Source organism: Astyanax mexicanus, chromosome 3, assembly GCF_023375975.1.
Source record: "Astyanax mexicanus isolate ESR-SI-001 chromosome 3, AstMex3_surface, whole genome shotgun sequence".
Lineage (NCBI taxonomy): Eukaryota > Metazoa > Chordata > Actinopteri > Characiformes > Acestrorhamphidae > Astyanax > Astyanax mexicanus.
In genome coordinates, this window is record NC_064410.1 from 36,144,443 (window position 1) to 36,168,449 (window position 24,007).

The 24,007-nt window shown below is 39.5% G+C and overlaps 1 protein-coding gene across 1 annotated transcript in view; it reads right to left on the reverse strand.

Moving 5' to 3' along the window:
- Positions 1-135: 135 nt before the first annotated feature.
- Positions 136-24,007, reverse strand: part of pard6gb (par-6 family cell polarity regulator gamma b) — a 66,890-nt gene continuing 43,018 nt past the window's right edge. Inside the window, exon 3 of the mRNA XM_007228517.4 lies at positions 136-2,630. Within this exon, the coding sequence (XP_007228579.2) occupies positions 1,639-2,630 (992 nt within the window). The 3' untranslated portion in view covers positions 136-1,638. The remainder of the gene's footprint in view (positions 2,631-24,007) is intronic.

Consider the following 24,007-nt stretch of genomic DNA (forward strand, 5'->3'; position numbering starts at 1 on the left):
GAGATATAAAGCTTTGAAACACTTACAGTAGACATTTCTGTCATTTCAAATAACTACTAACAAATGATGTATAGAGCTTGATCCCCTTTGGCAAAGTCCACCTCAAAGACTGTACAAATAATAATAAAAAGCATACAGAATACATCAGCCTTTTATTTTATTACCCAAGAGTTCCAGTGATCACTATGAATCATTGTGGTAGTGGCAGGTATTTTTAATTATAAACTGCTACTCAAATGAATAGAAAGGAAAAATAAGAAGAAAGAAAAGAAAAAAAGACAAAACACAGACCTAAAGCTCATTGCTGGTCCAAATAGACATTTAGAAAACATGATTCGAAAAAAAAAAAAAATCTCAAAATAAGAATCCTATTAAAAATAGCACATTCATGTTAAATTAGTGGCTCTGCCTAAAGGAACACAAAGAAACAAACGAAAAAAAAAAAAGAAACATGTACCACATTATTCCCCATGCATCCCGACAGGTAAGACATAAGACATGGCAGCGTACTTAAAGCAGATGTCATTTAAGAACAAGTTAAATTTCAGGACGAGAAGGTGTCTGTTAAATTAGTCTTTGTACAAAACCTTTTAAGAAAGCAGTGTGAGGTTCAATGTTGAGTCCGTCTTCCCAGGCTGTAAAGGAGAGTCTCTGGGTGGTCAGATTACAATAGCCAAATGTGTGTGTGTGTGTGAGTGTGTATACGCAAGAGAGAAACATAAGGTAATAGTTTGACAAAACAATCTAATTTATACAGTTTCAGTTTCACTGATTCCAAATCAAGTCAATCAGCCAGAACATATTTGGTGTCTGTTGCGCTAGTTTTGACAGTTTGACACTTAATCTATAGAACCCTGTGATGATTACTTAATAATATAGATTATTCAATCAGGACATAAAATCCACGTTAACTCACTGAGTAGATAGGAATCCAGGACTGAAAGCACTAACAGTTCTGTGGAGTAGCTGCTATATCTAATATTTAAATACAGTCTGCAATGTGATTTTTGTGCTTTTGCACATTGTGATGGCAATGCCAAAACAATATAGTTTTGGCATTGTGTCTAGTGTCTTATTTTATTCTAAGATAGTTCTGCATTCTGTCCCCATACAGGTAAATTTTCTGCTAAATAAATTTAGGACACTTTCACAAAATAGAAGTAGCTTTTAGTGGTTCCTTAGTAAAGACAATGGCATATAAAGAATTGTGGCAAATCAAAGAAACACTTATTTGATTATATATCTCTTGTGTGCAATGGCACCAAGTTTCAAGAGAGCCCTTCTCAGTACTATACAGGACCCTGAACAACCTTATAACACTCTTTAAACAAAAATATTACACTTATTAGATCTAGTGACAAGATATTTTTTGCTATTTATAGAGTGTCATTATTAGATGCTCTTAATAGATTGCTGGACAGTTCCTTACAGTTTGAGAAAAGAAAATTGTACTGATTAGGAATAAAGCTAATTGGTGGGGTATAAGCATCCACTTTGTGTAACAGCTCCAGTGTAAAACAAAAAACAAGCCATGGCTGGTTGACTACATTTGGAATAGGGGTAAAAAAAACTGTTTAGATTAGATTTCTGTGACCAAACCATCACTTAAACAAGAGTCTTAAGAGTTGAAAGTGTGTATTATAAGGTGATGACCATTCCGTCCTCCTCCACTCCTCCAGGGGGCAGAGCTAGGCTGTTTCGTGGGTCCGTTCTCAGGCTGCTGAGGATTTTGTGCAGGCTGCCGTTACTCTCTCTGGTGCTGGTGCTGTGGTAGTGTGGCTGCTGCAGGTTCAGGTCCCTGTGAAGCCTGTAGCTCAGGCTGTTGTGGGCAGTGCCGTTCAGGCTGGGCTGCGAGTGGAAGGAGGCAGTGGAAATGACCGAAGGGGGTCTGGACTGGGGTCTGGTAGGGGGGCTAGGAGGAGACGGGGTGGCTGAGGACGTCTGGAGGTGAACGTGGGAGGTGTTGGATCGGCGAGATGGTCGGCTCACGCTGCTTTCTATGACGATATCCGACTCTTCGTCGCTGTCTAAGTCGTCATGGGCGTAACTGTGGGAGACGGTGGCGGTGGATGGCGAATGCGTGATGGCTGGGAAGCTTCCTGAACCGCTGCTGTCAGACGATTGGCCCGAACTGCCGGAAATCCGGCTGCTGCGAACGACGTTGTTGCGCTGGTTTACTGGTTTTACTGTCACGATCAAGTTGTGGCTGTTGGCAATCATCATGTCCGTCACTTGGTCTAGGGTTTTGCCGGAAACTTCGATGCCGTTGACCTCCAGAACCTCGTCATTGACCGCCAGCAGGCCGGTGCTTTCTGCCAGACCACCAGGCACCATGCGGGAGATGAAAATGCCTGGTACTTTCTCCAGGCCGTGCGGGGTAACACGGACGCTGGTGCCATCACGGATGTAGAAGCCTAGAGGCTTGTCTGACCCGTGCCGGTACAAACGGACCCTGCGGTGCGACTCCGGCAGGATGTCCACATCAATAATGGATGACACAGGCCGGAAATCCTGAGGCATGCCGATGCGGATGTGTGGCCGCTTCCTGTTTAGGTCGTTGCGCAGCGGGACGACAGCTTTCTTCTTCCGGGTCAGAGTGTTGGTGCCGAAGTTGCTGTAGTCCACCTCCTCTGCAAGAGAGAAAACAGAAAAAAACACAATATGAGCCAACCGGTTTCTAGAATTGCTCCATTTGATGATATGATGGTTTAAAGCAAATGGGACTGTGGGTTTAAAAAGAAGTTAAAGGTGTCTTTAACTTAATGGAGACATCTGATGTAGTAATTTGGGTTTAGTGAAGCATGGAAGAGTATGAACTATTGTTGAATAGTCCACCTCTGTTCGCCCCCAGCACCTTGAAATACAGTGCAGACTTAAAATGCTAGCGAGGCACTGAGATCTAATAGTGCACAGCTAGTTTATAAAAAAAAACACTGTTTATACACACACACAGCACCATGCCGTAGTTCTCTGGGCAGTGCGATCTTGAAATTAAGTCACAATAAATTGTCTGACAAGCACAAACGAATAGGTAGGATAGCATTTGCATGGGCAATGCCATTGCTAGCATATTAAGCCTGTTGGGAATATCGACTAAAAGCAATGTATTTCTGAATGCTGTCTGAATGCTGGGGGTGAAGAGAGGTGTGTGCTATTTGACAAAAGTTTGTACTCATTACCATATGTTACTATACTCCAAGTCCATTACACACTGGATTTCTCCTTTAACTCATGAGCTAAGGCATGTTACTGGGAACTCAGTATTGTATGAGCCAGTATTGTAATAATGATTAACCACCATGCAGCCCTACATCAGACTGACATGCTAATACAACAGACTAATGAGTCTGGCCGTGAAGGTGTGATTACATGACATAACACAGTTCTGTGGCATTTCAAAACATTATCATTCAATACAAACACAAGCTTAGCTGAGATTACTGCTGACTGGATGATCCAGACTGATCCAGTTAGCTTCAAAAGTAAAAGCATGCAGTCTTCCAGCTAAACACTACCTTACAGTATATGCCTTATAGTATATCAGACCTCACAGACATTGTACTAGACTGTAGGACAAATACTTTACGGCACCCATTACTTCCTAGGGTATTCATATTTGTCATTTTCCTTTTTCCTCAGATTTTGGATCACCCTGTATCTTAAAATATTGTAAATGTGTTCAAAGATTGTTTAAAGATAATAGCAGCATTAGTGAAACCATTACTATTTTCTATCACAATATATACTGGTTTTGAACTATTGCCCAGTCCTACATGAAAGTAAATATGCCACAGTTAGTCAAAAGCCTAATATTCAACTGCAGCGGGAAATGCTGGATCTGCTTTACTGGACATCAGAATCTGATCTAACTGGTCTTACTGTGTGTTAATTATCATCCCTAATCCCCAGTCACCATCTTATGAAAGGGATATCCTCTTTGCTAACAGTGGAGAAGCCAGAGCCGATGTGTGTAGGGGGAATGCATTAATGGATAAACAGTTTACTGCTCTAATGCTGACGGACGGCATTCTGCTAATGACCGAGTTTCACTACAAGACCTCACAGCAGTTTAATGAGACTTCACAGAGAGTCTGTGGAACAACAATGCATGCAGCAATATGTGAAGACATGCACAGTCTATACCAGAATATACTGCTATTAATGTCACTTTATTGCACTTTATTTTTAACAAGTTTTGCATGTACTAATGAAAAAAACAGGCACTACAGGTACTAATACTGGACTAAGAACTAATACTACAGACTGTTTTTAAAGAGCAGCTGAAATGATTTTTGTAAAAAGCAACAGTTCTATATAAAAACATTTCAATTCTTGGTTATATTGTTGTTAAAATACAAGCAAATTTGTTGTAAATGCCCAAACTGAGATGAGGTATGTTCTTTTACTTGCACTGTCTTCACCCATTGGCCTTCACTGCTTAAATCAACATTTTGTAACATCTGTACTGTAAAATAGCGCATCACAGTCATGGCTACTCTGGGTTCGATAAGCTTCTAACTGCACTATGAAGCAGGCAGGACAACTCCTGCAAGAACTGTGCAATGTTATGTTACCAGATTCATATGTGTCAGTCAGTCAACATGCCTTTTTACTTTTAGTAATGGATCTGTGTATCTCAGCTTGTCCAGAAATGCATGTGTAATGGTAATGTGTGCCCTTCTGGAGAGCCCAGGAGCAAGAAATTATACAGTTCACAAATTAGATTTTTTTAAATATCTTGCAGTATTACCCATTTTCTTTAGTGTTTTAGTGTTAAGAGTACAAATGTTCATAGTCACATGGTCATAGGCAATATTTCTGAACACCTGACCATGGCAGCTTGAGTGGCTAAATCCAGTCAGAACACACTGTACCCAGTTGTACCCACTTGTACTTGTATAATCAGATCACCTTAACAACTTCAATACGGTTTATTCGCCACAGGAAAATCTAGAACACAGGTTCTAAATTATAATAGTCTTTTACAACAAGCAAAACAGTCCAAGCACCATAAACCATGTCAAAAATATTAGGACATCCTTGTATCATAGACTAGCAGCACTCAGGAAGCATAGGCTCATTAACTTTATTAATGCAACCTGCTTTATTATGCCACGATACAGAGAAAAGATTGTGATACTGCCTTTAATCAGTGCAGTCTGGCACCACAGCAACAGCAGCAGCAGCCACTTTACCCTGTTTCAGACAACCACAGCTATTCAAGGTACAATCCACCCCAAACCTCAGCCGGCCCCAGACTGGTCTGCTGCTCAATTTGTAACGCCAGTTATGAGCAGTGCCCAGCATGGGCTTTCAAGAGAAAGCAGTTTTGGATACTAGCCACCCTGCTGTTCAAAAACTCCTGGATATATATATATATATATTCTAACAATGCTTGTATGTAGCCTCTGAATTTCATCAAAGTGCTGCTCTGCAGTTATTCTTAGTCTGGGGCTGTGGCAGCAAGCTTATTTTGATTGAGTCCAGACAGACTTTTATTATGCACTGGAATTTCAGCCGCAAGTGCAAGTCTCCTGATAGGAAACACATTGGTGTGTTGCTCTCTCTGGCCCTCATTAGGACCGTACAGCACTCGCCAAGCCTCCACCCTCACCTCGGCTTCATCTCAGACAGACCGGGTGCACTTCACGTGGCATGCTCTGCTGCACGAGCAGGAAACTGCAGTACTGCTTAAACAAAAACTCTATTTTCGCAAAAAGTCAAATGTAATACATTTTTTTAAATATATATATTGAATTGCTTCTGACTCTTCTGCAATCAGGACTTTTGCTTTTACATTAAATAATACAGGTACAGCCATAGCTGGAGCGAAGGAGTAAACTTTTTCCACAGTACCTGGCAGAAACCAGCTCTGGCCCTGGCTATTTTCTTCCTCTGTTCAGACAAACTGTCAGGCCTGGAGTCACACCGATTTAGAGAGATGCTCTCACTTACAGGTGAGTCTGACTTCAGCTATTACAGGTTAAAATTAGAATAATGGTGGATTCATGCATCTATAATGTGGTGGTTCAAATCTGCAGATTTTGTAGTTTTAGGTAAGTGAGATAATACAGAAAAAACTGAGATCAATAAATTCCTTCCTCATTAGAGTTTAGATTGTCTGCCTGAGCCTAATTCCCAACCCGATGCCTGAGCCTAATTCCTGAGCCCGATGCCCAACGCGATGCCTGAGCCCGATGTCCAAGACCAATAACCGAGACCAATGCCCAACGCGATGCCTGAGCCCGATGCCCGAGACCAATGCCCAACCCAATGCCTGACCCCATTCCCTGAGACCAATGCCCAATGTGATGCCTGAGCCCGATGCCCAAGACCAATGCCTGAGCCTGATTCACAACACAATGCCCGAGGCCGATTCCCAACCCAATGCCTGAGCCTGATGCACAACACAATGCCCGAGCCCGATTCCCAACCGAATGCCTGAGCCTGATGCCCGAGACAAATGCCCAACACGATGCCTGAGCCCAATTCCCAACCCTATACCTGGGCATGATGCCCGAGACCAATGCCCAACACGATGCCTGACCTCGATTCCCAACCCTATGCCCCAGCCTGATGCCCGAGACCAATGCCCAACGCGATGCCCGAGACCAATGCGCAACGCAATGCCCGAGCCCAATGCCTAACCTGTTGACCGAGGCCGATGCCAAACTGTGTCCGGCCCCTAATCACTTTCTTCGGACCCTGTCAGTTTGGGCTCAAGAAAATGGTCTGTGACGCATTTAAAAAAAAAAATGTTATGTAGCCGCCAGGCAAGATAATGGAAACTTTTAAAGACAGAAATCAGGAAGCACAGACACCTACAGGTCAGAATTGTAGTTACAAAGGTCCGTTTTAACACTTATAAATATTAAAACTATAATTATAATTAATGTCAGGTTTAAATCTGGCTCAGATTTGCGTTTATCTTTTTACCAGCATGTCTGCATTACGTGATGCACTTCTACTCATGCATGCTATGCACATACACAAGAAACATTCCATTCAGTCTGATATGAAGTGCAAACACTGATTGAAACAGGAAGGTAAATACACAGCAACTTGCTAGCTGGTAATCTGTAATCAAAACATATCCTAAAATGCGTAAGTGGAAAACGTGCCCAGCTTAAATGAGAAGAAAATAATTACAGCTGATTAGCATGCTCTGCAAATGATCTCACCATCATGATGCGTAAAGGCATCAATTCATTTCTGAACGGCCTCAGAACACGAGCACGATAACGTTCCGATGCTTCATCATAACAGCATTAAACAAACAAGCATTCGACGGAGCAGAGCAGAGCCAGAGGCGGCGAGAGAAGGCAAACAGAGTGAGACGGCGGGCCAAAATCTGCAAACAACCAGCAGACAACATCAATCATCACTCTCAGACAGCTATGCAGAGCGTCTCTCACACACACCGCTGTTAAAGTGCACACAATGAGAGACTCAAAGCCTCGCCGAAGAGCCCAGCCTCTTTACACAGTGCCAGGCACCCACTGCAGTCACCTGACTCTACTTAGCCTGGTGGAGGGGCAGGGGCCAGAGGTCACGGGCTGCTGGGGTGGGAGCACAAAGGAGGGAAGAACGTAGTCCCGCATTCCAACGTGACGGAAGCTTTCAGAATATTAGGGGAAGTCAGTGTAATACTGCAGGAATGGTACATATGAGATAAATGGTATCAAATAAATGTTAAGTTGCCATATTCATGCATTTTTCATGCTTCAGATGTCTAATGATTGATCTTATTCAGACATAATCCTGATAGTCAAGGTGCATAAAGAGACAGTCAGTCTATTTTGCCCTAATACCTGTATGTATCTCTTCACACTGAATTATTTTCAACTTTAGACCCTAAAATTTTAACCAGTGGTTGCAATAACTATTATACGCTTTTAACTCTTTACATCTGCTCTAGGAAAAATAAGAGACCCAAATTGAAAATGTCTGGAATATAATCAAGAGGATAATCACAAGTCATCAAACCAAGCTGAACTGCTTAAATGTTTGCACTAGGAGTAGCATAGTTTTCCAAAAAGCAGTGTGTAAGAATGGTGGAAGAGAATAAAACAACAATAAAAATTTTACTCACATAGGTACATATACCTATAAATAGTAAAATCAGAGAAACTGATTCATAAACTGAAGTGCTCTCTTATTTTTTTCCAGAGCTGTATGTTAATGCATGAAGCTTCACATCTTTCAAGCATACCCATTTAGCCTGTTGAATCAGTTGGCCATTGTTATAGATCTTTCCCAGTCCGTCCTAATGGGACTGCACTGTGGGAACTGGAAGGTGGGAGTGCACACTGGCTTTTGTTCCGGCCCTCCCACCTCTCCTTAACTTCCACAGTGAAAAAGCGGCCCCTCTTTCAAGTTCTGCACAATTTTGACTGAGGCTAATAAAAGTGGGACTATCTAAAGGCCTTAACAGTCAGTCATTAGGGTTCCTAATGCAATTTACTTTGCTGTTTTCCCTGTGTTTACCCCGGTGTGTGCTGAAAAGTCCAAATGCTGAGAGAAAATCAATTAGGCCAGACCAAAATCTTGCTGTCTTGACTCCTAACTCTGGCCAAAGTCTGCTCAAGGGAACACTGTAGCTAATTAGCGCAGCTGGTGTGCAGTTTAAAAATTGGCAAACCTTCAGTATAAGTTAGTTTGAATATAGGCTGGAAAAACTGCAGTAAATGAACAGGAATGCCACAGAGGCAGCAGCAGTGAGAGGCAGGCAGGTGCCAGGATTTCTTTGGTCCAGATCGCAGCAATCCAGCAGCAGCAAAACAGCAGCAGCATTTGAGCAAATTCTGTGCTCAGAGATATTTTGAGATTCCTCCCCCTCTCTGTCCTGGCAAGTCAAACATTAGACATTAGGCTCCATGAAACTTCATTGAGCAGCATCACAGCTCTGGCAGGAGAAAACAGGAATACTGCATTCCTCTGAGTGATTTAACTCAAACCACCGAGCATGACTGAGCTACCAGAGACTTCAGACGAGCTAACTGGGTGAATCGGCACAAGAGCCAGAGGTGATGGAAAACTTAAACATCATGAACGTTTGCCTTTATGGTATTTGGCAGTCTATTATATCCAGAACGACTTAAGATTTTTATACAAAACATGCTACAGAGGCAGACAAATGTAGTGTTAGGAGAAGTCATGATCTCAAGAACTTTTACTAGTGTAGCTTATTCTGTAATCCTGATATATGAATAAGATGTGTGAGTGAGGCTGCAACGATTAGTCGATATAATCGACAATGTCGATTATTTAAATTTGTTGACTACAAATTTCATTGACAACTAATTGTTAATTTGGAGATGGGTAGACAGCTCACTCACACAGTTTACACTCAACTTAGTTTGTGTTTCCAAAAGTGCCCAAACAGATTACATTTTAAATCCCTAAATATTTCCATGTTTAAACAACATTCAGATATTTAAATGCCATTTAAACTTCATGTTCTGTTGTTTCTATTGTTTTTAGAGATGGCAGAAATAATAATTGACTAATTGAATAATCGGACAAATAATCGTAAGATTAGTCGACTACCAAAATAATCATTAGTTGCAGCCCTATTACACAATATGATTTCGCAATCGTATAATATACAACAAAACGTTTTTCTTCATTTGATCTTATTTCTGTCATGTTTTAATTGGTTGGTTTGTACCTTGCTCCTTGACTTTTTTTTAAATCATTTTTACTGCTAACTGAATTATTTAATTACATATTTTATTTAACTTCAGAGAATTTTTTTATTTACATGATTGTTTTTTGTACTTCTTATTTATTTTACACATTTATTTTTATTATGTTTTAACATTTATAGCATATGTTATAAAGAGGGTAAAGTTACTCCGCTGAAGTGCAGTGTTCTAAAGGAGTTCCAGTTTAGTTCTCCAGCACCGAGACTGGAGCGCTACTAGCATTAGCTGCTAACCGCACTAAGCACTAGCTCTTTCACCGTTCAGAGGTGAGCATTATCGGCCTGTATCCTGCTGCTAACCGGTGGAGCCTGCTGCTAGCACTGGTTGAGCAGTATTAGCAGTAGCTGCTAAACGTGCTAAGCGCCAGCTCTTTTGACGTTCAGAGGAGAGTATATCGGACTGTAGCCTGCTGCTAACCCTGGATAGCACTGCTGGAGCACCATTAGCATTAGCTGTTTACCAGGTTAAGCAAGTTTACCAGGTTAAAATAAGGTATGTGGGACGAACCGCTAGCTAATATCACTCCGGCTTACTGGAACACTCAGGGTTCCTCGGTGTAGTGCTGTCGGGCAGCATTAGCCGCTAGCCCTAGTCAACCAAATTGTTTGATGCAGAGGGACCTTAGGGTTGTAAAATGGTGACCACAGAAAAATACAATAGATAATCAGTGTCACTCTGCATTTATACAGCACAGCACTTTGTTATGCTACACTGAAAGAATGGCCAAGAATCTGAACTCAACTGGAAATCTTCAGTGCATGGATGAACAGTGACACTGCTTTGCTTATCACATTACTCTCCTCGTGGTCAGCTCATTCACTGCTGGACCATTACAGAAATCCCACAGGCACAGCTTCAGCTTTAGCTTACAGTGCCATCTCATTCTCACACAGAGAGTCTGATCTGAGGTGAAACTCCTTTCAGATTAAACGAGGAGGTGAGCAGACGCTCACAGCAAGATCCAGTAGCAACAACCAACCTCAAAGTGGAAATCGTCTTACTTCCACCAGACTGACACACTTCAGAACATGCCAGGAAATCAGCTTCACCTAACAGCTGAAGGGCAGAGACACGGCTCCAGCTCCAATTTCAAAAGAGACATACTTTTCACATGAGTTAAGGCAATTATTTGTCCAAAATCAAGCATCTATCGAATCAGATTTAGTTGATTACAAGAGACATTTGATTTGCTTTGCTTTTTCAGTAGGAACTTTTTTTTTAAACAGCACTTTCAGAACTAAGAGAATTGTACAATCACTACATCCATAACAGAATATATGAAGTAATTTCTCCATAGTACATTAAAATTGCATATCTAATATATCTTTTATGCATTGTATTTTTGTGAGGTACACTTCGAATATATATATATATATATATATATATATATATATATATATATATATACATTTTACCCTGCTTTTTGGACTATAAGATACATTTTAGGCAAAAACAGTAAAAATAGTAGTCAAGTTTACCGTTTACCTTCTAATTCAGCATATCTCGCTGCTAGGTCGGGTTAATCCTTCAACAGACTGTAATTGTTTAAAAACGAGTCAAACAATGTTGGATGTAAATCTACACAGATTTCTAAGTAAGCTAAGATTTCCAGTATTTCAGCGTGGTTAGCAGCAGTGCTAGCCATGGTTAGCCGCGGTTAGCAGCACTTAGCGCTAGTACCCTGAGTGTTCCCGTAAGCCAGTGCAGCTATCAGCTAGCGGTTTGCCCCGTGTAGCTTGTTTTAACATTGTAAACACACACGCTACAGTCCGATATACTCACCTCTTACAAAGGTAAAGCGAAAGAGCTAGAGCTACGAATAGCGTTTAATGCTAATACTGCTGCACCCAGTGCTGAAGGAAAAATTTATTAAAACTCTCCTTTATGCTGTACTTCAGTGGAGTGGGTTCACTGCTCCTTACAACCTGACCAATGAGGCAGCAGACCTGTACTATCGCACACCTGAAAAACCTAACAGCTTGGTATCCTTGGTGCCCAAAACATATTTTAAATAAATGTTGTAAAAACTATTTCCAATATTAAAAAATGGTAGTCAAGACTTCTACCAAGCTATTTTTTTAAACAGAACAATACATATTTTGAGTTCATGGAGTCTGCAGTAAGATAAAAGTACATGTAAGAACTTCTGTGTTTTTTTTTTCATATATACAGCTCAGAAAAAAAAGAGACCACTTCAGTTTCAGAATCAGTTTTATAGGTATGTGTTTACGTAAAATGAATATTGTTGCTTTATTCTATAAACTTCTGACAACATTTGTCCCAAATTCCAAATAAAACTATCGTCATTTAGAGCATTTATATGCAGAAAATGAGAAATGGCTGAAAAAAAAAAAAAAATGCAGAGCGTTCTCAAATAATGCAAAGAAAACAAGTTCATATTCATAAAGTTTTTAAGTTCAGAAATCAATATTTGTTGGAAAAAAAATGGTTTTAATCACAGTTTTCATGCATCTTGGCATGTTCTCCTCCACCAGTTTTACTCACTGCTTTTGGATAACTTTATGCCACTCCTGGTGCAAAAATTCAAACAGTTCAGCTTGATTTGCTGGCTTGTGATCATCCATCTTCCTCTTGATTATATTCCAGAGGTTTTCAATTTGGTAAAATCTAAGCAACTCATCATTTTTAAGTGGTCTAATTTTTTTTCCAGAGCTGTATATATTTTTCATAGTGTTTAACTCTTTCTGATTTGGAGTTGGACAAGGCTAATGTAGCTAGTGTGTAATGGAAGATTATTGGCCACCATTTTGCACTGTGAATGCCAAAATTAGACAGTTGCCTTAAGCTATGAATGAGTCAGAATATTTGAATTTTTGAACGGTCATAAAAGTCAAATAATAAATTAGGGCTTTTGATAAACAAATTAGCTTCTCTCCAATATTATATGCGGTATATTTAACGATTATAAGATATCTGAACTCTGAATAAGTGGTTTTGAATGATCTGCTGAGGTGCCTAAAAGTTCTGCACAGTTCTTTAGATTTAGGGTATAGGAAAAAACTGTGTAATGACTTTAATGGGAGTTTGAGGCCTAAGCCTACAAGCTGCTGACAGGCAGAGTGAGAAAAGGGGAAACGGTGTTACGTCATGCTCCCCATGCTTCTCACGAATGAATGAAGGGGGGTAAAAAACAAAAAGCCTCTGATGAGAAGAAACAGAAAGAGTGGCGTGACCTCTGATCTCTCTGATCACGTTCATCCATTTAAAAGCAGTGACAGCGTGATGTCTTTTAACACGCCCCACTCCCTCTCTTTCTGAATCCTGAAGTAAGGCGAGAAGATCGAGCCCCTTGTAGTAATAAAGCTGCTGCACACTCAGCACCACACACATACACACTTTTCCCCCTTAACTTGCATTATGCAGCAGTACCCCTGTCTCTCACATCTGGGATAAGTTAGTAGGCTGCAGCAGAGGGTGGAGAATGCACCGCCAGATTAGCCTCCCTTTCCATCTCCTTTCTACTCTACACATCACATTCTGGCCATAGGTCAACACAGAGTCGGCGAGTGTGTGTGTGGTGGAGGTATAGCTTTGAACATTCCATCAGAGGGACGGAGAGGTAGGCCTTACAAACTGTGCAGTCAAGTTACTGGAAGAACTGGAAAAAGGTTAATGGGTAATTCGCACAGAATACAGCACGAATACTGTCGTATAAAAAGAAAAAAAGCTAATCATATATATTGTTTACCACAGTCTTCCAATAAGGAATAAGGATCAGATATCATGGAAAATGTCTTGGAAAGTCTTGGGAAAAGCTCAGTATAAGATGGGCATGAGGAATTTCTCAATTTCACAATTCGTTTTGTGATCAATTAAGTACTTCTGTTCAACTCCATCAATTATTCCAACCATACTGACCAACAGAATTCTATTGTGTCATTTTTGTAACACATTTCTTCTTGGCCTTGGCAGGGTCTGGCCATGGCTGCCTATATTGAGGTTAAGGGTGGGCGATATGGCCCTAAAATAATATCACAATATTTAATGGTATTACCGCGATAACGATACTCTTGGTGATATGACAAAAAAAAATAAAAAATACACTACTGCAACAAAACAAAACTTACATTTTATTGTTGTATACGATATGATTTTGCACACCTCTAACTAAGATATTTTAAAAAAACAAGCAGATTTTAGCAGATTTGTAACAGAAGTCAATGGTTGAGAATGTCATGATACTACTAATAATAATGCACTCCATATATCTCCAAATATCCAGGATTAAAGTAAAATAAATGATACTGGGCAGATATAATCTAATAATCTGTCTCTAGTAGATATTTAATAAGAAATGAGAACAATGTGAATTTTTTTCTTTTGCTAAAACAGCCGAAAAAGTAGTACCCTGATGTGATAATTAGGGGTGAGTGTTATGGTACGATATTTCAGGGTATAATATCGTTCACGATACTCAAAAATGTTGCTGATATTTTCGTGTACGATACGATATGGCACACCCCTAATTGAGGGAGCATGGTATCAAAAAATAGTACAGCAGATTGTACACCAATAGGACACGGCAGTGCAGTAGAATCAATACAGTAACCTGTAGTGATATAAAAGATAGAATATATATATATATATATATATATATATATATATATATATATATATATAGAGAGAGAGAGAGAGAGAGAGAGAGAGAAGCACAGTGTCACACAGATGCCATGCTGGGAGCCATGGCCAAAACCACCAGTCATTTTGATGTCCTGCACCCAAACAAACAAACAGAAAAAAACCCTTTTACTGCACTGTGTTTTTTGCTGCATGTACACTGCAGCAATTAATTGGCAAAAACTAGACAACATATATGTAAATTAAGATGTATATTCTTGTAAGTCTTAAATCAATTAATCAATCAAGCTTAAATTTGGGCAAAATCTTTTGTGCTTATTTTGAGTTAAATTACTTCCACTAAGTAAGTAAGATCAATTAGGACCATTACTCCTTAAACAAGCAAAATAATCTAACACTTATAATGCTTAGAGGAAACAAACTAATATGAGAAAAAAACAAAGATTTATTGCTTTAAAATGAGATCATTTCAGTTGTTATTTTGATAAGATATTTTGGCGCAGTTCCATTGCCATGAGGCAATTCGTAAATAAACGCGTGATGCAATGTAAAGAACAACGGTCAGATTTAAAAAGTGAAAATGGAGATACAAACTTTTTGAATGATGGAAATCATGGTATAATAAATGTTGTTAAAATCAAACATAAATTAATCTTGACCAAAATGCAATCCTATCTTTAACCAAGAGGAAAACAACGTAGATTTTTAAAAATCAAATTAAACAACATAATTTATTTCATAACAGACAGTATAAATTGGGCTTTTTAATTTTATGGGATGCAGAAAACTTTAAATTAAATCATTGTTTTATTTATTATTTAGACAGCATTTTTTTTTTCTGTGAAAAATATTGTTTATCGTGAAAATGTATTTAAATATTGTGATACAGAATAATGAACATATTGTCCAACCCTACTTAAAACATTAAACAATATTTTTTATTGAGAGATAATTTACATTATTTATGTTATACTGATGCAAAGCAATCCATTACTATACGCCATTCACAGAGAGCTCAGGCAGTAGTACGCTTTAGGGGTCATTGATGCATCAAGGTGAAAAAGGTGCCCTAATCTCATATTTGCCCACAACCTGACCCTCAGAGTGCCACCTCCCCACAAGCTGCTCACTGAGCCGATCCAGACCTGCTCTCTAATCTCTCAGTGTCATGGGTGACACCAAACAGCACAAGGGTTAGCGGGGGCTGGGGGGGGGGGGGGGGGGGGGGTGGATTAAAGTGTTAATGAAGCGCTCAATCTGTCCTCAAAAGGTGTTTGTGGAAGGAGCAGGACCTGATAAAACTGGACGTTTCTCTTCTAATTAGCTCAAATAGAGTTTAAAGGGTTCTCTCAACCTCTAAAACCCTCATTCCTTCAGTTTACACTCCGTCATCGTTAGCCAACCACTCAGGAGAAAGTAGACTTAAGCCAAAGTTCAAAACCAGCAGCTTAAAGCTATGGTAACAGGATATAGCGGATTAAGACGGACACGTCAGTGACAAAAAGTGCATGGTATCATCCTCAACTTTAAGCACACAGAAATGGCAAAACGAAGAAAGAAGTGCTTTCACTGCATTTTTCCTTGCTTCAGGCCCAGAGATGTGGATTAAACTGTGGTTTCAGAGAAGGAAACTAAAGTCTTGTACATAAATAATGAGAAATTGTAGCCTTTGTGGCAAGCTAAACATCTTTGGATGAATCATCATCCTCCTCCTCCTCCACTTTTTCTCTTGGGAACAGCAGGAGTGTCTTTCTGTTAAGATTAAGACAGATGATGCTGGTCTTGGTCATTTAGAAAGATCTACACGTTAACTTACCTCTTGAGTAATTTTTAAAAAAGGATTTTAACTTGTTTTATAAAGTTGGTAATGGCCAGCATACCTCGTCCTTACTTGACTGTGTGTCTGTTTAAGCTCCATCACACTGTGGTAGATCTGCAGATTCTGAACCTCTGCAAATGAACCCTGCATGAACCACAGAAAATGTATGTTGACTAATGTATGTATCCATTCTAAAAATGTACTAAAAGTTTTGCATCTACATTGTTTTCTAATTTTAGAATTTAATTTAATTCAAATGTCTCTTTAATTGAATAAATACACATTTATATTCACTGTTTTTTTTTGGGGGGGGGGGGGGGGGTTTGTTAGTTTTTTTTTTTTTTTTTAGATTATTTGTGCCAGGAGTCTGTTTTTTTTTTTTTTTTTTTTTTTAAATTTTACAAGTGGTTCATTTTACTGTAGAACTTATCTAACATAATGTTAGTTATCTCTCTATCTCTTTTCTCTCTCTTTCTCCTCTCTTTCTCGTTCTTCTCTTCTTTCCTCTCCATGACTTTTTCTTAATCCCTTGTTTCACATTAAAAGCCATCTGCAGGGTTTTGAAATGTATAGGTATTTAAAGGCATATGCGTGAGTAAAATGAACATTGTTGTTTTATTCTATAAACTACGGACAACCTTTCTCTCAAATTTCAAATTAAAATATTGTCATTTAGAGCATTTATTTGAAGAAAATGAGAAAGGGCTGAAATAACAAAAAAGATGCAGAGCTTTCAGACCTCAAATAAGGCAAAGAAAACAAGTTCATATTCATACAGAAATTAGCATTTAGTGAAATAACCCTGGTTTATTAACCCAGTTTTTATGCATCTTGGCATGTTCTGCTCCACCAGTCTTACACACTGCTTTTGGATAACTTTATGCCTGCACTCCTGGTGCAAAAATTTGTGACCATCCATCTTCCTCTTGATTATATTCCAGAGGTTTTCAATTTGGTAAAATAAAAAACTCATCATTTTTAAGTTTTCCTTTTTTTCAGAGCTGTAGTACAGAAAGACTGGTATTAATTCTACTTTATTTTCTTACTTTGAATGTTACTGAAACCGCTAACTGGGTGGCGACTGTGGTGGTGGCATTAAAAATGACCACAGTGTCCTTTTTATTTGAACAATCCCTCTGCTTTGTGTTCATAAACTAGCCATAAAATCAACCAAAATCGGACATTAAATCTGCCTGTCTTCTATTTTTGCCTATAAATGTCCTAAGATTGCCAGATATGTAACACCTAAATTAATATACACTATTTTTTTATCATGTACTTTCACTGTCTGAAATTAAAGTATCAAACTTATTGTTATCATTTCATACAGTATACCTATTGTAATGGTTTTCAGACTTTTACAACAGTCTTATAAACATGCTCCTGTTTTCACAACCATTTGCTCCACCTTCTTTAGTTTTAGCCATATGGGGAAATCACCCCACCACCTAACACTGTAGCATGTACATTTATGACCATGTACACAATCTACCCTGAATAAGCACCACTGTTCTAAAAGAGGTTATATTTAGGCCCTTATACAAGTTACTGCATGGACTGAATTACACCCCATTTTTGGACTAGAAAGCAAGTAAAAATAATTTTAAAAAGATTAAGATTTCTGTGCAAAAGTAAAGTAAAGTAAAATGATTTTTTGCCCACATGGGGCACTCAAGCCTCATCTTTACTCTGTAGGAAAACTTTGTTCTAGTAGTGCTTCTTGGGAAAGTACCCTCTGGGCTTCAGCAAGCCCAGACTGGCTCCCCACACCTGGACTGCATACACACATACACACACCCCTTTTCACAACACACTTCCTGATTGTGTGCTGACACAAATGTGTCAGGGTTCTTCGCTTTTGCCTCACTTCACTGCCACTCTTTACCATAATCTCTCAAATACACACACACACACATACACACGCAAAAAGACACACAAAGCAGTAACGCACCTCCACAGTTAAAGATCCAAAAAGACACAAAGATCCAAAACTCAGCATTCCTCCCAGTTTTTTGTAACTACCTAACAGATCTACAGCCACGTTCCAGGGGCAAGTCAGGATGTGATTTCTGTAAAAGAGCTGAATGGAAGAGAAAGAGACACATCAGTGAAAAACTAAACTCTGCTCAAGAATTCCCACCTCGTCTGTCAACGTCTGTTGTTTGCGAGTCTCCGAACTGCGTTTGGGTTTGACTCCCTTCTCCTGAACTTGTGAACTCTGGAGGACTGCTGATTGGCAGGTGGCCCACATGCTTGTGGAGCAAAGGCCTGTTTCTGCTCCATCTTTGTCTCCCTGCCATTTGGGCTAGATGTTAAGTAGCCTTTGTTAAAGCCTGCCAATAGCAATTAAACCAGTAAACAAATCACTTAGGGCTGCGACGATTCAGAAAACTAATATTTTTTCAGATTCAATCAGACATAATAAAGAAAGGTCTTAAGTAAGTGCTCTGTTATTCCCCGTCCAACAATATAAAATCATTGTAGTAACAACATACCACTCTATACTACTATAATATCTTAATTTCATTGTTGTGTACAAGTGTATACATAAGTAGATTTACAGTATCCTGTAGTAAACTTTAGTAATCTACAGAAATGTTCTAGTAAAACTTTTATACCCATCTAGAGCAACAACTGTTCCACATGCTGAAAGAGAATCGAACATGCCAACATGCTAATAAAAAGCTAATGTGCTAAACACACACAAATGTAATAAATGTAAATTAACATGCTTAAAGGAGACCACTGGTGTAAAATTGACTTTTGGTGTAGTAAAACAAGATAAAGAGTACTAAACTTTATTGAATAGCCCACCTTCGTTCTCCCGCAGCTTTCCGAGATCCAGCAATTTTTTGCCGTTTGTCCAAACATGCATTAGAATGGATGATATGGGGCATAAGTGAAGCTTTTTAAAAAACACTGTTTACAACCCAAAGTGTAACCTAATCACTCTACTGATCATGACTTTACCTTAATATGGTGGTGCCTGAAGACTAGGTTACAGGTTGTAAACAGTGTTTTTTAATAAGCTTTTTGAGCACTTTCAAAAATGTATTCAAATTCAATTAATGCCTTGTTTTAAATACCAGGGCTCTCCGGATTCTATCAATGAGTTGAAGAGCTACTTTGAGCCTGGAAAATGGTGTTAAAAGCGATTTATCTGCAGGGGCAAAAAATGCCCTATATAATCCATTCTAAAGCATGTTTAAACAAGCTGCAAAACATTACTGGATAACTGGATTACTCAGAAAGCTGTGGGAGAACAGAGATGTGCTATTCAACGAAGGTTAGTACTCTTTATCATGTTTTACTGCACCGAAAGTCAATTTTACATCTATATTAAAAAGTATAAAAAAATAGCACTGACCTTTTAGAGAATATTTTTAATATTATTATTTAGTTTAAGCCAAACAAGCTGATATTAGCTGACCAAGCTATTCAAAAACATTGATAAATCAGAACTTTAGATGCACAAGTGTTGTGCAAGGACCATCATATTTTCAGTTTATTTAAATGTTAAACACAATAAAACCGTATAGAATTTAAATCTAATGCTCTAAACACAGGCTAATATGCTGGTCATGTTGTACAATAACATTTGATACATATGATACCACTTAGCACACTACGATATTGTATCATTTGTATCACTCTTCTGGATATAGAACCTCTGCAGTGGGTTTCTAACTTGAAAAGGCCTCATGCTTCCTATAGTCGAAGAGAGTAGAACCATAAGGACAAAGAAAGATACGTTTATCTGTTGAATGATCATTGACTGACCATGAATGGTGATGACACTCATTTCTCTGCCATTGTTAGCAGATTGGGCTCAGCCAATCCCACATCCAAACTCCTATGATTGACAGCTCGCCACGCTCCCTGTAACCAATGGGAGTCCAAGAGCCTGGTGTAATTAGACGACTACTGAGTATTTGTCAAGCGGAATCACAGTGAGGTGCATCTCCTTGTTTTAAAGGTCCCTGACCTATATACCCGCTATTCACTGGAGAGCAGCCATTCACTGAGAGTAATTGTTCTTTTAAACGGTTTTCTATAACTCAGCTCCTCCCTGCAAGGCCGGCCTGTCAAGACCTCTCACTGCCGGAAAAGCAAAAACACCACACAATCGGGTAGCCAAAGCCCTTCAGGAAGGCTGAGATGATAAAGAGGATACAATAAAATTAATTTGATTCACTATGCATCAACAGACCGGAGTGGATTAAAGTAACCAACCGGTGAATCCGCATTAATAAAAACAACAGTGATTTAGGCCTTAGAGAATCACCATTGCTACAAGCAGAATCCAAACCAGTGTCTGAAACTTGTTAACAATGTGCTATTTCTGTTCCATTTAAGCTTTATTATCTGACATAACAAGAGAAAAAGATAGCTTTTCTGGCTAATTTCTATTAGTCTGCCTCTCTCTCTTTCTCTCTCTCTTTCTCTCTCTCTCTCTCTCGCACACACTCAAACTGTTCCCTGGTGGGTGTGAATTCACAACCCAGGTCAAAGGTGAGCAGACACTTCAATTGCTCAAGCAAAATGTGTGTGTGTGTGTACTTACAAAACAAGTTGTCAAATGGTAATAGAGCTGTGCCAGGAATAATCCCTTCTAAAAATATCAAGATTCATTAGAACGAATGGCTACTACTGTGCTTAAAAGATTACTTTAGAAGGAAAAAATATGGCCTCCTCTGATGTAAACACATTTGCTGGTTTATTGGGTGTACCTACTACCTACTTAAAAAAAACTGCAGTAGCTTTCAACAAAGCATACAGTATGTGACCGCTATGGAAAACATTACAGGGATCAGTGTTTTTAGCATCAAGTAGGTTATATTTCCATTATGATGTTGCTCAGTTACTATTTTTTTTAACAAAGGCTGCATTATTTTGCACTAATGACTTCATTCAAACTTGCCTTGCTCAACGTAAGCCCAAGTTTTATCTAAAGAGGTGGAAATCTCTGGTGTGTGACCCCAAGTTAATTCTGGTGTGAGTCCAAGTTGGGTCTCTGGCATGCTAATAAAAGTGGGGCCTTGAATCTCTGGGCTACAACTGATCAATCTTTCAAGTCTTCATGGTTTGAGGCCAAGTTTAGAATAGAGTCTCTGGGGTGTAACCCAATTTGGGCTTCAAGTGTCTTGATTTTTTGAGCCTGCTTTAGGTCTAAAGTCTCTGGCCAAATTGGATCTCGAGTCTATGGAGTGTGAGCCTTGAGTCTATGGGGCGCAAGTCTTGGTTTGGGGTTGAGTCTTTGAGGTGGAAGTCCAAGTAAGGTCTACAACTTATGTGGTGCAAATAATTTTCTTTGGGGTGCAAGTTTCAAGTCTGAGTTGAGTCTCAAGTCTCTGGCATGTGAGTCTGAGTTGAGTATCAAGTCTTTGGGATGCCAGTCTGAGTTAAGTCTAAGGTCTCAGAGGTGCAAATCTGAGTTGGGTCTGAAGTCTCTGGGATGCAAGTCTGAGCTGAGTTTCAAGTCTGTGGGATGCAAGTCTGAGTTGAGTTTCAAGTCTCTGGGGTGCGATTCTGAGTTGAGAGTCTTAGTTGAATCTCAAGACTCTGGGATGCAAGTCTGAGTTGAGAGCCTTCGTTTAGTCTCCGCTTTCTGGGATGCAAATCTGAGTTGAGTCTCAAGTCTCTGGGGTGAAATCTAAGTCTTGAGCCTCTGGAGTGTGAGTCCAAGTCAAGTCTTGAGTTTTTGTTGCTAACTAGCTACAATAACTGATGTATTCTAGGTTGTGCAGTAGCTAATAGACAATTGTTATAACTAACAGTAACCTATAATAGACCAATATATATTTTTTGTCAAAGCAGATAGTCGTGATGTCCCAGAGAAAATCTTTAGAAAGCATGATTGACATTTTTTTAATTCAGTAGATTAACACTAAAGCATTTGGAAGCATTGTAAAAAGCGCAATTTGGGTCAGTCTGCTTTGTCAACTTTGTGTTGCAATGTATGATATAAAGCCAGGAGATTAATGTTTCTAGCACTGAATAGACTACAGTCACTTTACAAGTGCGATTTGTCAATTGTAGTCTTTTGCTCAGATCCAGTCTTTCAGCCTTGAAAGAATGTCTAGAGTGGGCACAGTAGCAAACAAAATTGACCACCAAGCAGTGGAAAAAGTTGTGAGGAGGGCTGAATGGAGTAATCCCATTTGATGTTGACAATAAAGACTGGTGGTGACAGTCTGATGGTGGGAGATGAACTCTTGGCACTAATTCAGTCCCCTAATACCAAAACAAGAACATCTGAACAGCACTGCATCCTGAGAATATTTCCACTTCAACAGACACTTCCAGAAAGTTAATTCAGCATGTGACAAGACACATATCGAGACCAAATGTCTTCCCAATAGTCTGCACAGATCCGGAATCAGAGTTCTATCAGGAATGTTTGAGAAGAGGAGGAAAGGGCTGTTCATGGCGAGACTAAGCAGTCATCACATTTGCAACAACTGCGCAATGTGACCGCTTTGGCTTGGTATAACATTCCTGCATACCGCAAACAGCATCTTGGAGAATCTAAGCCTGTACAAATGTGCAAATGTATTCTGTTCTGAATACCAGTGGAAGCAGAAGAGGGTATTTATGATGCGTTTTATTAATTGGACAGTGAGTGTAGATCAAGGTCTATTTGTTATTGTCTTGGGGATCTGCAACCTATAGGGTTCCAATTCTAATCTAATCTAACAGTTTATCAAACCCATTTCTTATTTGTTCTAAAAACATTTTTCAAGTTTTTTCACCCAACCAAGTTACAAGGGAAAGTGGTTGAAATCCTCTGCCTAAGAAATAGGAAAATGTGTCTTCATCTGAAAAAATAAAATATAGAGAAAGAACACTGCTTCATTATCTGGTGGCAGAATGCAAATGCTGCACTGTTTAAGGTAGAAAAGGAAATGTATCTAGAAAGCAGAGATGTACTACTAGTAATTTTTATGCTTGTTAAAGGGAACAAATACATTCAAACTGCATTAAAACTACATTAAACTAAGCAAAACCCTAACTCTCTGTCCCAACAAAAATTGTGACATCCTACCCATAAGCAAGAACGTGCAAAACAGAGGGGTAGGGCTAAGTGAAAAGGGGCAAGGGATGAAATGGGATTGGTCTTAAGTCTGTTCACCTTTAGCGAGAAGTGGACACTCCTCTCTGAAACTTCCTAACGTACCTTTAACAACCTTAAAATCCCACACTTCCACTTCCACGGCAGACAGGAACGCCAGACATTCAGCCTTTGCTGGAAGGAAGGGAAGGGAAGACAGCTGTTGCATTTGGGACGTGGACCCAATTGCTTAAATCAGCAAATAACACATTTGGTTATTGGCCTCAAAAACCCATATGAGACAGAATTCGGCCAAACCATTCCTTCCCAATGTCACTCCTCAACCCCCTCTATCTACTCGGGAGTGACTGTAACTGCCGGTTTGAAAACAGCACTGGAGTCTCAGAGTCTCAGAGCTGCTTTGTTTGTTTGTCAGTGGGTTGCGCCTTGTCGTGCTTGCTTCTGCGAGAGCTGGGCTCTGGGGCACTGGAAGAATGAGGAGGAAAACCTCCATTATAATTAAAGCCTTCTAAAATAGGCAAGTGGGCGTGCATGCACACCAGGCTGTTCTATAGCTAAAGAGATGATTAGGGATGTGTTGATTGACTTTTTGACCTCAAATCCCAATATGAATTCTTTGACATGAAGTTTCTGCAAGATAAGAAAGCAACATCTGTCCATTTCTTCTCAAATCTGTGCATCCTTTCCAGCACATTCTCAGGCTTGAGCTCGGTGGGATCTGAACTGCTGATCTGGGAGGATGAGGAGGTGCTCCATTATAATTAAGGTCTCCTAAAATAGGGCAGTGGCAGAGGCAAGGCTTTTCTGAGC